Source organism: Neofelis nebulosa, chromosome X (assembly GCF_028018385.1).
Source record: "Neofelis nebulosa isolate mNeoNeb1 chromosome X, mNeoNeb1.pri, whole genome shotgun sequence".
Lineage (NCBI taxonomy): Eukaryota > Metazoa > Chordata > Mammalia > Carnivora > Felidae > Neofelis > Neofelis nebulosa.
The window spans coordinates 57,118,199-57,134,785 of NC_080800.1; the positions used below are offsets into that span (position 1 = coordinate 57,118,199).

General features: G+C 40.5%; 1 protein-coding gene across 2 annotated transcripts in view; it reads left to right on the forward strand.

Moving 5' to 3' along the window:
• The first annotated feature begins 3,962 nt into the window (after positions 1–3,962).
• The window catches only part of YIPF6 (Yip1 domain family member 6), a 42,617-nt gene continuing 29,992 nt past the window's right edge, over positions 3,963–16,587 (forward strand). The window contains exon 1 of one of the 2 annotated variants that reach the window (XM_058714823.1): positions 3,963–4,263. In XM_058714823.1, the coding sequence (XP_058570806.1) occupies positions 4,207–4,263 (57 nt within the window). In that variant the 5' untranslated portion in view covers positions 3,963–4,206. Of the gene's footprint in view, positions 4,298–16,587 lie in introns of both variants that reach the window. The other variant, XM_058714824.1, reaches the window with a different exon arrangement.

Genomic DNA, 16,587 nt, shown 5'->3' on the forward strand with positions numbered 1-16,587 from the left:
ATTTCCTACCTTGTTTGTTAAACAGGGAATAGGTATGTGTAGCCTGAAAGGGCACCCAGGTAACCTTAATACTGACTGAATCTGTAACTGCTTTATAATCTGACCTCCTCCTAGCCCAGGAGCAAGGCAATCCTGAGTCAGAAGTGCTGAGAAAGCACAGGAATGAGGTACAGGTTAGAGGAGTTAGATAACTTAGTTTGGAGTTAGGTGTGGAAATAAAAGTTAAAAAAAGCTTCAGGAAAGTGGGAAAGGAACAGACAATGGGGTAAGGAAGAGCTGGGCCAGGGCAGCAACCGGGAAAGAGGTGGAGGCAAACAGAGAGATTAGAGAGGGGTTTATTAGTAATTCTTCACAACAGGAGAGAGGAAAAACTATGTTTACACTGGGAAGGGTGGAGTGTTTATGAAGAGAAGTACTATACTTTGGGAGAGGCAAGTGACAAGAAAAGAAAATACTAAAAGTAAAAAACATGCCTGGAGTTTATAGGGCTGAAAGGTTGCTTGTGTGTTAGAAAGGGTTAAGGTGGGGTTTATGGCTGAGAGTATTCAGGGGAAACAATGGCCTCAGAGAGAATGAGCAGGCTACCCCTGGCCCCAGAGGAGGAAGAGTCTAATTGCACTGTCTAGTACTTCCAGAACAGTGTCAAATGATGGCGGTGATAATAAGCATTTTTCTACTGTTCTTGGCTTAAATGGGAATGCCAGGTATAGCAAGATATTGACTTTTGGTTTGAGACAGATATCTTTTCTTCTCTTTTCTTGTTGAGAGAGAGAGAGAGTGAGAGACAGAGTGAGAGAGCACAATCACTGGAGAGAATGGGGAGGTGAGGGGCAGAGGGGAAAAAGGAGAGAATCCTAAGCAGGCTTCACACCCAGTGCAGAGGAGCCCCACTTGGGGCTTGATCTCAGGACCATGAGATCATGACCTGAGCTGAAAACAAGAGTTGGACGCTTAACCAACTGAGCCACCCTGGTGTCCTGAGACAAATGTCAGTATAATGTTAGGTATCCTACTACTTTATTATGTAGTTATTTGGTAGTTATTATTATTAATGCATTTACTTTCAGGAATGAAGTTGAATTTTCAGCATTAAGATGATTGATTTCTCTTTATCATCATTGCATTTCCTGCTTCTTTTTTTTTAAACGTTTATTCATTTTTGAGAGATGGAGAGAGACAGAGTATGAGTGGGGTAGGGGCAGAGAGAGAGGGAGACACAGAATCTGAAGCAGACCCCAGGCTCTGAGCTGTCAGCACAGCTTTGTGGGCTTGAACCCACAAACTGGGAGATCATGACCTGAGCTGAAGTCGGGACGCTCAACCGACAGAGCCACCCAGGTGCCCCTGCATTTCCTGCTTCTCCATGAACTTTATATTTCTGAGAAAAAACTTTAATTGATCATGTAATATTATTATTGTATTATTTGCCAGATTTGATTTGCTAATAGTTTAAGATGTTTACTTATATTACCTATATTAACAAGTGAGACTGGTACAAAATTTTTGTTTTTACTGCTATCTTTATCAGCTTTGATACCAAGTTTACACTGAATCACTAGAATAAATTGGTAAATTTTCCTTTTCCCTCTCTGGAAAAATTTATATAATGTAGAAATGGTCTGCTCCTTGAAGGCTTGAATGAATAGCCTGTGAAATCATCTAGCACATTGGGGCTGGGATGGAAGGATAGATCTTTAGCAAGTTTTTTTTTTTTTGAGGTAATATATGTATATGGCAAAAATTTCAAATTGCATGAAAGGTCATGTAACAAATAGCCCTCTCTTAAAACAAGAAGTAGTTCTCCCACCTCTTATTGCCAGTTCTTCAGTTTTTCTCCTGAGGCAACCACTGTTACCAAGTTCTTGTGTAGCCATTAGGACATAGTCTGTGAATATTCAAGCATATGAATATACATTCCCTTCCCCTTATATTTTTACCCAGATGATAGCATACCATACAAACTGTTCTGTACATTGCTTTTTATATATTTGATTAAGTTTATCTTATTTATTTTGAGAGAGAGAGAGAGAAAGAGCAGGGAGGGGCAGAGAGAGAGAGAGAGAGAGAGAGAGAGAGGGAGCATCCTAAGCAGGCTTTGAGCTAACAGCGTGTAGCCCAACGAGGGGTTCAATTTCATGAATCAAGAGTCGAATGCTCAATTGATTAAGCCACCCAGGCGCCCTGATGTTTTTTATTTCCCAAATTTTGTCCTAGTGAAATTCCTTACTTCCTTTCTGAATTAATTTTGACCATTTTTCTAGGAAACTGTTTCCCCAATATTTTCTAGTTGTTTTCTTAGAGTTGTGCATTATATTGTCCTGTAATTTAGAACAACTAAAAAAGTTCCCCATACCTATTGGCCTAAATGTTGATCTCACTTCCACCACTTACAAAGTTTCTAAGCAACTTTGGGCATGTCATGTGAGTCCTGCAGCACTGTAAATTTTCATAATCTAACAGAGGGTAATGACTCTAAGTGTATTAAAGAATACTGAGTTTTGCAATTTTGCAAGATATATTTGTAACTAAAAACACAAAATATTTCCCATTTAAGAGATTGTCCCTATTCCACCCCCTTTTTCTACAACTTTTCCCTCTGACTTTTTTCTTCACAGCATATTACCTCCTACTCAACCTGTACCCTATTAGTTAAATGAGGAAAACTGACATTTTATTCTGAAATAATGCCTGGGTAACCTGAACACGGACTACCTCAACAATTATTTTATGGTCTGACCTCTTCTTAACCCAGTGCCAAGGCCATCTTGAAACCACTAGCAAAGAGGCAAAGGGATGAGGTTAGATGGCAGAAGTTGGAGCGTGGGGTTAGGGAGAGATAACTAATTTTGGAGGTTTTGCAGGAAATTGAAGAGATTATCAAAGGCCACAAGAAATTGGCCGGAAATCTGGACTGGGGTCGAAGTGGGAGGGGTACAATGGGTGACGAAGTTAGGGCTGGGAAATTGTACGTATTCTCTTGTAATAAAAATGTTTCATATCCACTAGTATCAGTTTTAATATCATTACCATCAGTACCTGAGCAAATATTGAAAATATGCTTGATCTGAAGAATTATGACGGTAAACAAAACAAAACCATACAACTAGCACTGTACACACACCACCACCACCATCACCACCACCATTCATTTGGGAATTTCGTCCCACCACATTCCACATTCTTTCTCCTTAAATTTAAGACTTGATGCCTTTCTGGATTGCTTACCCAAAAATATAAAGCACTTCATTTCACACCCATCCCTACCCTGTTTGTTAAAAGCGGAAACCTGGTATTCCCATCCCCCCAAAACACTTAGGTCTACAGCGTGCATCAAAAATGTATTACCTGATCTCATTATAACCTGGGGCCGTGGTAAAGTGGAGTGAGAATCACCGAGAACACCCGGAATTAAGTAGGGAAAAAGAGGTTGGCACATGTAGGGTTTTTTTCTTTTTCTTTTCTTTTTTAAGTTATTCTTACAATAATCACCCTCTTTAAGACCTTAAACTTTTTTAGTATTTGCTCCAAATCGCTTAGCAATTTTGGAAGTTGTACTGGTATTAGCATTTTGGCCAATGTATATAGAGAAGCTGGCTTCGCCCCTCCTCCAAGGGGGTAAGGGAGAAAAGCCATCTTGTATAGTTTATAATAAAGTTGAGAAGTGGTAACTGGCTAGTAGCGGGGCGGGGCAGGACGGGGGATCGCAAGGAATCATTCAGGCAGGGACCAGGGCAGAGGGAGCAGTTGGTCTGGAGGGCTTGACTGCTTTATTCGGCAGCACGGAATCTTGAGATTTCTCTGCGGCCCCAGGGAGGCGCAGGCTTTTTCCGTGAAGTGCTGGCTCCGGAAACCGGCAACAAGAGCAAGAAACGGGTGCGTGGGTGCGGTAGATTCAGACAGACACACACACACACACACACACACACACACACACACACACACACACAGGCAGCAGTGAAGCGATCTGAAGATAGGCGTTGAGTATTAAAGAGGGAGTGGCCTCAAAGAAGCGAGGCGATGCGCGGCAACTCAGACCTCTCGCCAACAGCTGGAGGACAGGGAGAGCAAAGGGCAGGCGCCGCCTACAGTTGCCAGACGCTTTACGGTGACGCGACAGCAGTGCGTTGACGCGCTGATGAGCCGCGGCCTCCACGTCTTAGGTTCCGCAAAGGCCTGTGGGAGCGACCCGGGAGAAGGAGGGCCAAGATGGCGAAAGCGGCAGAGTCTTCGGGAGAGCCGGGGACAACGTCGCCCAGGCCCCTGGTGAGGTTGGGTTCTGCGACGAAAGGGACTGAGGGTGAGGCAGAGCGCCCTTATGGAAGTCGGGTGACGGGCTCTTGGCCTGAGAAGGCCGGAACTCCTTTCTCCCGGTAGGCCTGCCCTGTATCCTATACCAGAACCAGCCCCAACACTGCACCTGCTCTTTGGACTCACCGCTTTCCCCCTGCTCTCCTCGTTCCTTCAACGCCTTCTTGGGAAACTCCGATTCACTTTGCTTTCCCATACTCTGAGGGAAAGTCCTCATCCCGTACATTGTGTTAAATGCCGAGTTTTAGGTGATTTCTTAAGTATCTTAAGAATTTAGATGTTTCTGCTGTCCTTCATGTTGTCAAAAACCTGTTCTTGTTGGAGTAGTAGCATTCTTGGATTAATGATATTACTTCCCATAGAACGTTATAACTTGATTATTGATTTGTTCGGTGACCCCAGTAGTTTTGGTTTCATCCCTGCTCTCACTGTTGCAGCTCCTTGTAATTCTCTTCATGATGTTGTCTTGCTCCTGTTGTTACAGGGGATATGATTTCTATTGCAAGTACAAGCCCAAAGCCTGGACAGGTATTTAAGAACAGAGGTTTTGGAGTTAAACTTACCTGGACTGGAATCACCCCATTCTGCCTCCTATGAGAGTTTGGGCAAATCATTTCATGGAGAGTGTTTTCTTCATCTGTAAAATGGATATATAAATACGTGCCTCAGAGAGCTTTTAGGAAGATGAAATGATATGATTTATGTGAAGTGCAGAACACAATCAGCGTCATGAACTAAGGATTGTAATTCAGCATTCTGCCCCAAGATCCCTCTTCCAAACAGTGTTTAGTTCTGTAGCAGTTGTTTAATAAATGGTACATCCCTTTCCTCTGTTTTAAATTGTCAACATAGCAGAGGACTGAACTGGGAGTCAGGTGAAATTGCTTCTAGTCCTGCTTACTTACTTAGTTACTACTTACTTATTACTTACTGATAAGTTACTTACTACTGCTTACTAGCACTATTTGTTCATCTCTTCATTCATTCAACAAATATTTCTTGAACATCTTCTGTGTCCCAGGCACTCCTTTAGGCACTGGGGATACAGCAATGAAAGAGAGTTGGGTAGGTTCAAGTTCTCATGGAACAATTGTGACCTTGAGGAAATCACTCTCAACACCAGTTTCCTCATTTGGAAAATGAGGATAGTAACTCATCACAGAACTAATGAGAGTACTAATGAGCTAATATACACACAGTGCCTGATATGACATAGTTTACAGGTGTTTAGCTGTTTTTGTAGTTGCTGTTCCACCTCTCTTATGAAGTTCTCCACAATTAAATTTAGTGGTTCTGGTCATTCATTGCTCAATGTCTGATCCACTTCTATTCAGTAATGCTTATTTAAGTCCCACAATGTGCAGTGCACTATGCTATCTGCTTTAGGAAATACAGATGGCCTGCCCTTTTTGGTACTTACAGCCTAGTAAGACAAATGTACAATGCTAAGATAAGATAGTAAATCAGAGAGAGTTACATATAAAATATTAACAAAATTTAAAGGAAGATGCTATCATGTCTAGTTGGGATGACAAAGCAAGCTACATAGTAGAAGTTATATTCGAGAGGGCCTCAAAGGATGGGTAGGATTTGAAATGTCAGGTGACCATAAGAGCTATCAGTGATTGAGAACCTGCTATATGCCAGGATTGTATTAGACATCCTCCACACACTTTCTAAACTTCACAGCAACCATTTCAGTTAGTTGGTTTTTAAACTGTGTTTTACTTGCAGATGAGGAGATGAGACTCAGAGAAGTTTGACGATTTCCCTAGGGCCTTAGAACCAGTTAGTGGCCAGGCCTGAAATTTGAAGCTGGGTCTGCGTCTAAAGCCCAGATTATTTCCATTAATACTGCACAACCTCTCATGGGCAAATGTACAGAAGTTGGGAATTGTTAATGTGTTTATAGGATAACAGATCATTTTGGCTAAAGCACAGGGAAGTATTAGGAGGTAAGCCTTAAAAAATAAGGCTACTGAATTAAGGAGGCAGTATGGAACAGTGGTTAGGAATTTGTGTGCTGGGGTCAAATTGCCTAGATTTGATTTTAAGCTCTGTCATTTAACCTCCCCATGCCTCAGTTTCCCCATCTGTAGAATGAAGATACAGCAATAATACGCTCATAGGGTTGTTAGGTGGATTCAATGAGTTAATGCATGTAAAACACTTGGTAGTGTGCCTGGCATGTAATAATCATGCAATAAGTGTTATTTATTCTTATTGACTACTGAGCTTGGAGGTGTAATAGGCAATGAGGTGCCAGTGGAAAGTTTTAAGAAGGGAAGGGCTTAAAATCATGACTTTGACAAAATAATAGAAGAAGGGTTACCATGAAGAATGTCTGGAATCTGGACCAGTGAAACCAGTAGTTCGAAGAACAGGTGATTGCTACCTGGACTATAGCAGTGGTGGGGGTCATGAAGTTTAGAGAGGCAGTATCCTTAAGGGTTTGTAGTGCTAGGGAGAATGTGTCTTACATCAGTGTTTTTCAAACTTTAATGTGCATAGCAACCATCTGGGGAATCTTTTTAGATTGCAGATTCTGATTTGGTAGGTCTGAGATGAGACCTGAGATTCTGCATTTCTAACATGCTTCCAGGTGCTGATGCTGCTGTGAGTCCCAGTACCACATTTTGAAAAACAAGGCTGTAGACAAATGGTGGGATAGTGATACCCTGAGCAGATATATGTAAGAGGAGGATGAAGACCCTAAAAGTTGATTAATTCACTTTCGGACAGGTTCAGTTTGAGATATTGGCAAGCCATGCAGTAGATACCCAGCAGGCAGTTTGTCTAAACCCTGAATTTCAGGGCTCAGAAGAGGTCAGGATTAGAGATGTTTGTTTGTTTGTTTGTTTATTTATTTATTTATTTATTATTAAAATTTTCTTTAATGTTTATTTTTGAGAGAGAGAGAGAGAGAGTGAGCGAGCTGGAGAGGGGCAGAGAGAGAGAGGGAGACACAGAATCTGAAGCGTAGCAGGCTCCAGGCTCTGAGCTGTCAGCACAGAGCCCAACTTGGGGCTCGAACTCAGGAACAATGAGATCATCACCTGAACCAAAGTCAGACTTAACAGACTGGCTTAACAGACTGAGCCACCCAGGCACCCCTAGAGATGTTTATTTATGAGTCATTTGCATAGAGTTGGAAAGACAGTCTTTGGTAATGCCTATCTATTGCTTGTCTGTTTGGGGAACAGGAAAAAGAGCTATAAAATGGCTTTAGCATGAGGTCTGGAAGCATGTTGCTCCCAGGTAAAGGGGCTGGTTGGAGACCATGCCACTAGCCACCCTCCCTACTTCTTGAAGCCAAGCCTGTTTGACTGAGCTGGTTTCTGCTTGATGCTCCTCTACTCGTTGACTCTTTGCTCCAGGGTTTTGGTCAATAGTATAATTCGTCTGGTCCCAGCTGCTTTCTTAAGGCTGCAGTCCCTGGTTTTACTGTTTGTTTTTGGCCTTGCCTCTACCCGCTCCCCTCGTTGGCCCAAGCCAGGCAGTGAAGTGCATGTGGGTTTCTGTGCACACATGTGCACATATGTGCATGAACCCACCTGCACAAGAAGAAGGGACATGGGATCCAAACTCACCTATCCCCACTGAGAGACTAGTCAGAGAGCAAGGTCCACTAGCTGAGGGCCTGGAAGTCCTGTCTGTCTTATGTGAGGCTGGAAGGCCACAGATCCTGGCTCAGCTCACTGAACAATGTCACTCATTCTCTTGAGAAGAGATATTGAGGAAATGTTGGGATGGGGAATAGGGTGGGAATCTCATGGCCTTTAATGACTATAGTGACTTCCAAAATCAATTACCTGGAGTTAGGCCACAGGTTAAGGACACAGTCTTCTACAAGGCTGCCCTTATTTCACACACCAGCCACAGGTTTGGCTGTTCCCAGGACCACTCTTAATTCTGACCTACTGGCTACAGAGGGGTTCCTGTGTTCCCCCTCAAACTCCATACTTAACTAGAATGATTCACAACATTCAGGACGGCACTATACTTAAAATTACAGTTTCATTATAGCAAAAGGATGCAATCCAAACCAGTGAATGGAAGAGATGTGTAGGGTGAAGTCTGGGAGGGTCCCTAACACAAAGATTCCTTGTCTTCTCCCTGTGGAATCAAGACCCTGTTAACCCCCTGAGATATCAGTGTGTGACAATATGCAGAATATTGCCAATCAGGGAAGTGCACTCATGTATCCAGAGTCTTTATTGGTGTTTCTTTATGTAGGCATGATTGACTGGGTCATTGACTCCTCCCCTCCTCAGAAGCCAGGTTTATATCTTCAGCCCTCTAATATTGTGTTTGGTCTTTCTGGAATGGTTAACCTCCATGCTGAGCCATCTCATTAGCAAAAACTGTCTAGGGGCCTACCATGACTTATCTGTTAGCTAAACTGTTATGGCACACCATGAATAACAAAAATACCACTCTCATTTGGGAAATTCCCAGGGTTTAGAGGAATGGGAGACAAAACCCAGCCAAATTCTTTATTATCCAATAGTGACAGAACTACAATAGACTCCCTGGGAATCTTGAAGTAGAGCTAACATTCATCTAGCCCCTGCTGTGAGCCTACTACTGAGTGCTATACACATAGTAATACATTTCTTCCTCACAACAACCCTGAGTGATGATACTGTTATCTCAATTTTACTGAGGTGCGCGGAGTAAGGAACCTGCTCAGTGTCACATAGGTACTAAATGATAGAGCTGGGATTTGAACCCAGGCTGTCTGGCTTCAGCAGTCTGCACTCTGCACTCTTAACCCATACTCTCCAAATCTGTATGTTGAGCATTGACCAACTATGTGTTAGGTGCAATGCTGGTGTTACCTAATTCTTACGGCACTTTCTCTTCAAGTGAGAGCAGAGCCCAATTTGGGTTCGAAGCTCATTCCTTCTGTACTGCCTTGCCTTACCCTAGCACTTGCAGGCAGTGAGAAAACTCAAAACAGTTGTCCTGGACCTTGAAATGTCAGTGTCATAGTAGTGAGAGAATACAGCTTTGAAAGGGGTGGTTTACATGTTAAGTGTTGAAGAGTATTCAGAGGGTAAAAGGATCCCTGTACTTCTTGATGATGAGCCGAGTCAGTAAAGTTATGGGGAGGCCAGTACCAAATTACAAAGGATTAAGGGAGTGGGCGAGTGCAGAGCCATTTAATCAGGAAAGAGGAGAGGAAGAATAGTTTGAAGGAATGGCAAACACAAAGAAGTGATGTATTTAAAAATGCTATTACAGGAGCTTTCAATATATAAACAAAATAAAAAGTGGTATAATGAACCCCATGTACTTACAAATTCTGCTATTCTTATTTCATATTCCCCACCACATTTTTTCCTGGAGTATGATTTTTTTCAATTTAATCTATTTTAAACTTATTTTTTAAGTTCAAGTATAATTTTTAAAAAAAAATTTTTTTTAACATTTATTTATTTTTGAGACAGAGAGAGACAAAGCATGAACAGGGGAGGGGCAGAGAGAGAGGGAGACACAGAATCCGAAACAGGCTCCAGGCTCTGAGGTGTCAGCACAGAGCCTGACACGGGGCTCGAACTCACGGACCATGAGATCATGACCTGAGCCGAAGTCAGACGCTTAACCGACTGAGCCACCCAGGCACCCCAAGTTCAAGTATAATTAACATACAGTGTTCTAATAGTTTCAGGTGTACAGTATAATGATTCAACCATTGTATATGCATCTCAGTGCTCATCACGATAAGTGTACTCTTAATCCCTTTTGTCTTTTTCACCCATCCCCTCAACCAACCTCCTCTCTGGCTACCACAGATATGTTCTCTATATTTAAGAGTCTGGGGTTTTTTTGTCTCTTTTTTTTTCTTTGTTCATTTGTTTTTGTTTCCTAAATTCCACATATGAGTGAAATCATATGGTACTTGTCTTTCTTTGACTTATTTTACTTAGTAGCATTACTTACCCTCTAGATCAACCCATGTTGCAAATGGCAAGGTCTCATTCTTTTTTATAGCTGAATAATATTCCATTGTACATATATACCACATCTTCTTTATCCATTCATCAGTTGATGGACATTTGGGTTGCTTCCATGTCTTGGCTCTTATAAACAGTGCTGCAATAAACACAGGGGTACAAATATCTTTTCAAATTAGTGTTTTGTTTTCATTGGGTAAATACCCAGTAGTGGAATTACTGGATCATATGGCAATTACTGGATCACTATTTTTATTTTTTTGAGGAACCTGTGTATTGTTGTCCACAGTGTCTGCACCAGCTTGCATTCCCACCAACAGTGCATGAGGGTTCCTTTTTTGTTGGAGTGTGATTTTTAACCTTGTTATTTTTAACTAATTTTATACATATAGAAAAGGTGGCACAAAGAGTTTCCTATATGCCTTCTCTAGTGTTAACATTGTATATAACCATAGTAAAATGATGACAACCAGTAAATTAACATTGGCATAATGCTATTAACTAAGTTACAGATCTTATTTGAATTTTATCAGTTTTCTACTAATGTCCTTTTTTGTTCCAGGATCTTATCCAGAATCTCGCATTTCATTGAGTTACTATTTTTCCCTGGTTCCCTTAGATCTTTAATGGTCTTTTGTTGTCTTTCATGATCTTTTCTGAGTGTTTTAAAGCAAATTATAGACATATGACTTTACCTGTAAATACTTAAGTATGTTTCTCTAACAGGTAAGGACGTTTTCTTTGTTATCACAGTAACAAAACTAATAATTCCTCAATATCATCTAATCTGTGCTCGTCATCTCGCAGTTTTCCAAAAAAAATGTGTTTTTACAGTTTGTCCGAATCAGGACCCAAAGGTCAGAAAATTGCATTCGGTTCATAAGTCTCTTAAGTCTCTCTTAATATGTAAATGTTCTCCTGTTTTTAATGTAATTTATTTGTTTAAATTTAGTCATTTGTCTTGTGGAATTCTCCACTTTCTGTATTTGGCTGATTATATCCTCATAGTGTTTTTAGTATGTTCCTCTATCCACATATTTTCTGTAAACTCTAAGATTATATTCAGGTTCGTTTTGGCTGGAGATGGGGCAAAAATAAAAAAGAACTTAGGTGGCCCCTAAAATTAGGAATGTTTGTTTTTTAACTATTCATTAAGTTTCAAAATATACCAAAGTACAATAGTAAAATATACCTTCATGTACCCAGCCTTCAATACTTATCAATTTATGGTCTATCTATCCACTTCCTATCTATACTATTTGGAAGCAAATCTCAGGCATCATCACGTTAGTAAATATTTAATACATGTCTCTAAATAAAAGGATTCTGCTTTTAAAGAACATAACTATAATATCATTGGTACATCTAAAAAATTAGTAAACTTCTAATATCAAATATCCTGTCAGTATTCAAATTTCCAATTATCTCCTAAATGTCGTATTTTTAGAATTTAAAATCTGGCCTAGGGGCGCCTGGGTGGCTGAGTCGGTTGAGTGTCCAGCTTCGGCTCAGGTCATGATCTCATGGTCCGTGAGTTCGAGCCCTGTGTCGGGCTCTGTGCTGACAGCTCAGAGCCTAGAGTCTGCTTCAGATTCTGTCTCCCTCTCTCTCTCTCTGCTCTTCCCCCACTCACAATATCTGTCTCTCTCTCTCTCTCTCTCTCCCCAAAAATAAATAAACATTAAAAATTTTAATCTGGCCCAATACCTATTTTATTAATAAGGTTTTATTGGAATATAGCCACACTTAATTGTTTATGTATCATCTCGGACTGCTTTCATACTGTAACAGCAGAGTTGAGTAGTTGTAACAGAATCTACATGACTCTCAAAGTCTAAAATATTTACTTTTGGGGCCCTTTATAGAAAAAGTTTGGGGACCCCTGCTTTAAGCAATCATCTTTTAGAATAATTAAAAATAAAAAAAATATTTTTTATATTTATCTTCACTTTAACCACTTCTGCAGATCTTCATTTCCTGTGTAAATCCAAGTTTCCTTCTGATATATTCCTGAAGATCTTTCTTTTTTTTTTCAGGAGTAGAATTCAGTGATTCATTGCTTACATAATACCCAGTGCTCATCACAACAAGTGCCCTCCTTTTTAAAAAGAAAAAAAAATAATGTTTATTTACTTTTGAGAGAGACAGGGAGACCACACAAGCAAGGGAGGGGCGGGCATAGAGAGAGGGAGACATAGAATCCGAAGCAGGCTCCAGGCTCTGAGCTGTCAGCACAGAGCCTGATGCAGGGCTTGAACTCACGAGCTGTGAGATCATGACCTGAGTTGAAGTTGGGCGCCCAACCAACTAAGCCACCCAGGCACCCCAACAAGTACCCTCCTTAATACCCATCACCCACCCAGCCCATCTCCCACCCACCTCCCTCCATTAACCCTCAGTTTGTTCTCTACTTTTAAGAGTCTCTCATGGTTTGCCCCTCTCTCTCTCTTTATTCCCTTTGCTCATTTGTGTTGTTTCTTAAGTTCCACATATGAGTGAAATCATATGGTATTTGTCTTTCTCTGACTGACTTATTTTGCTTAGCATAATACACTGTAGCTCCATCCACATCATTGCAAGTGGCAAGATTTCATTCATTTTGATGGCTGAATAGTATTCCATTGTACATATATACCATATTCCTGAAGATCTTTTTTTAACATTTCTTCTGCAACTTTTGCTTATCTGAAAAAAGTATTTTGCCTTCATTTTTGATAGCTGTTTTTGCTGGGTTTTCTGGGTTGACAGTTTTTTCAGCATTTTAAGGGTGTCTCCATTTTTTTTCTGGCTTGTGTAGTTTTGGGTGAGATGTCTGTTACTTATCTTTTTCCTCTGAATGCAATGTCTTTTTGTCTCTGGCTGGCTTCAGGATTTTTTGTTTTGTATTGTTTTTAGTAGTTTGAATGTGTTTAGGTTTGTAGATTTTGGGTTTTGTTTTGTCTTTAAGTATTTATCTTGAGTGGGGTTCTCTGGGCTTGGATCTATCAGTTGATGTCTTTTATTATTTTTGGAAAATGTTCACCCATTATCTTTTCAAATATTTCTTCAGGCACATTTTCTCTCTCTTGTTCTAGGATTCCGATTATATACGTATTAGACCGTTACTATTGACCCACAGCTCTTGGATGCTTATTCTGTTTTGGGTTTTGTTTGCTTTTTCCAGTCTTATTGAGATATAATTGACATAGTAACACTGTATAAGTTTAAGGTATACAACAATGATTCATATGTTTTTTTTAAATCTTCTGTTTTTGTTTTAATCTGGATAATTTTCACTGACCTATTACTGATTTTCTTTGGCTGTGCCGAGTCTATGGATAAAGTTGTCAAAGGCATTCTTCATCTATTACTATGTTCATTTATTTCTGGCATTACCATTTGAATCTAACAGTTTCCATCTCTTTGCAGAAATTCACCATCATTTATTTGTGCATATACCTGTTCTACTAGAGCATTTAACATATTTATCACAGTCCTCTTAATTTTTTTCTGATAATTATAACATCTAGGTCATCTCAGAGTCTGTCTTGTCATAGTGGGTTGTTTTTTCATTGTGGGGGGTGTAATATTTTTTATTGAATGCTGGCCATCATGTATAGAACAGTAGAGATGGCCTGGAAGTAGTGCATCTTTTCTTCCAAGTTTTTACTGTGGGGATGAAGTCAGTCTAGTCAGGAGTTGAGCGGTGTTTGGATTTTATCCTTGCAATGGGAACATTCAGTCTGTCACCAGCTTCAAATTCCTCTTCCACTACATTGTGCTTAGGGTGGGTGCTAGATTGTCCTGGTGTTTTTCTTAATGTCCCTGTTCTATGCTCAGATCTGTGCATTTTCCCTTTGCCCTTGCATAAAATAGTGGGTCTTTCTCTAACCTCTAGCCCCTCCCCTAGCAGTAGACTGCTGTTGGTTTTGACTCCACACTTGCTAGCCTGAGAGAAGGGATTATTTGCTGTCTTGGTCCAGCCTCAGCCTTAGGTAGTTCATGTGTCCCTGTTTCTCCCCCAGCTGAAGGACACTGTAGTGGTCTGGCTTCAGGATGTTTTCCTATCCCTCTCCCAGAAGTAGAGACATTTGTCTTTCCCTTTCACCATACACAGTGGGCCTTCACCTGTGCCCTGGAGACAGCAGGGTTCTCTTAGTAGCTCTAAGGCTCCTGTTCTGTAGGGGAGAAGGGCCTGAGCAGGGGCTCTTTGCTTTTCTCAGAATTGGCAGCTGCTGCCTTCCCCAGCACCAAGACCCAGTGGAAGTCTGTGGTGTAGAGCCCACAAGTGGGTGTGAACTCCCCTCATGTCTGATGCATCCAGGGGCCCTGTACTCACATACTAGTCCATGCTTGGCCTCTGGCAATTCCTTTTAAGTTTTAGCTTAATTCTTAAGCATCTGTGTGATATCTAGTGTCATTGTCTTATATTTTGCTGCACTGTGCAATGTAGTGCTCATGTCCCATCTTTTCCTGGAAGCATCTCTCCTTCCTTAGATTTTATTCAGGCTACTTGGTTGCCCTACAACCTCAACTGTCTGATGGGTTTAAGAGAAGTTATGATTTTGTAGTTTAACTTTTCCTCATTGTTCTAGTGGTAGGGGTATTCTTTCTAGCTTTCTGTATCCTACTCACAAGTCAAATTCAGTGTTCTAAAGTCACTTGAAATAGTTGGCTCTCTGTGTAGTTGTGCATTTAATTCAACGTACAGTAGATTCATTTGTTTCATTTTTCTTTCAGTTTTAAGGACTTCTTTTAAATTTTTTTAAAAAATTTTAAACGTCTATTTATTTTTGAGAGAGACGGAGACAGAGAGACAAAGTGCAAGCAGGGGAGGGGCAGAGAGAGAGGGAGACACAGAATCCGAAGCAGGCTCCCGGTTCTGAGCTGTCAGCACAGAGCCCGACGTGGGGCTCAAACTCACGAGCTGTGAGCCAAAGTCAGATGCTTAACAGACTGAGCTACCCAGGTGCCCCGGACTTCTAAATTTTAATTTTGTTTCATGATTATGTGAACTATTTATATGACTTCAGGTCCTGTATATAGAACTACTTGTATTTGCAGAAGCCTAGCTTCTCTATCTCCTCCACCTTATTCTCTCCTTTCCTTAATGGAAGCCTCTTTTAAAAAAAATCATATGACTTATTTCTTACATTATGTATGACTTAAATTATACTGCATGATTTATTTCTTATACATTTCTTACATTTAAAAGTAACATTCACATGTGAGTGTGTGTGCGTGTGTGTGCATTGAGCGCCTTTATAGCCTCTACTTTCTTAAATGAATGGCAGCATACTATAAAAACTTTTCTCCACATTGCTTTTTTATTCAATACTCCATAAATAGTTCTTTAGAGATACTCCCATTCCTTCTTATAGATGCACAGTGCTCCATTATGTGAATACATCATACTTTGTTCAGCTAGTTCTATGTTGATGGATGTTTAGGTTATTCTCAGGTTTTTGCTTTTACAAGTAACATTATAATAAACAGCTTTGTGTATATGTTCCTTTTGGAACAACGGAGTAGTATTTTTGCTACTCTATCTTTAGACTCCTAAAAGTGGCATTGCTTTCAGTGGATGATCCATATATAAATTTGCTAGGTATGGCCAGATTCATCTTCAGTAGAATGTAGTACTACTTTGCATTTCCACCAGAAACGTGTAAATACTCTTTCCCCACAGTTTCACCTGCAGAGTATGTTGTCAAACTGTTGGATTTTTGCCAGTCTTAACACGTAAACATTTTTATTACAAGCAGTTATAATTTGCATTTCTTTTTTTTATTTTTTGATGTTTATTTATTTTTGAAGGAGAGAGAGCAAGTGGGGGAGGGGCAGAGAGAGAGGGAGACTCAGAATCCAAAGCAGGCTCCAGGCTCTGAGCTGTCAGCACAGAGTGCGACGCAGGGCTCAAACTCACAGACTGTGAAATCATGAAGGGAGCCGAAGTCGGACACTCAACCGACTGAGCCACCCAGGTACCCCTAATTTGTGTTTCTTATTAAAAAGTGTGTTTGAGAATTTATTTTTCAGAAGTTCTTTGAACAACTTTATTCTTCCTAGAATTTCAGTATACTGTCTTACACTTCATTTACCTGCAGCTGCTACCCTGTAAATATTGTGCCCATTGGGCCAAAAATCATGGGAGAAGTGATCGTCGTGTTTGTTTTCTTAGGAACTAGAAGACTCCTGAGGTTTAGTTACAGTGATCAAATTTGGCAGATGAACATGAGTTTAAAAGCTTTTAGTCTCATAATTCATTTTGGAAATGTTATTTGATCTGGTTTGCCAGATAACCTGGTAAAAAGAGTATAGATTAAGATTTATTTTGCTA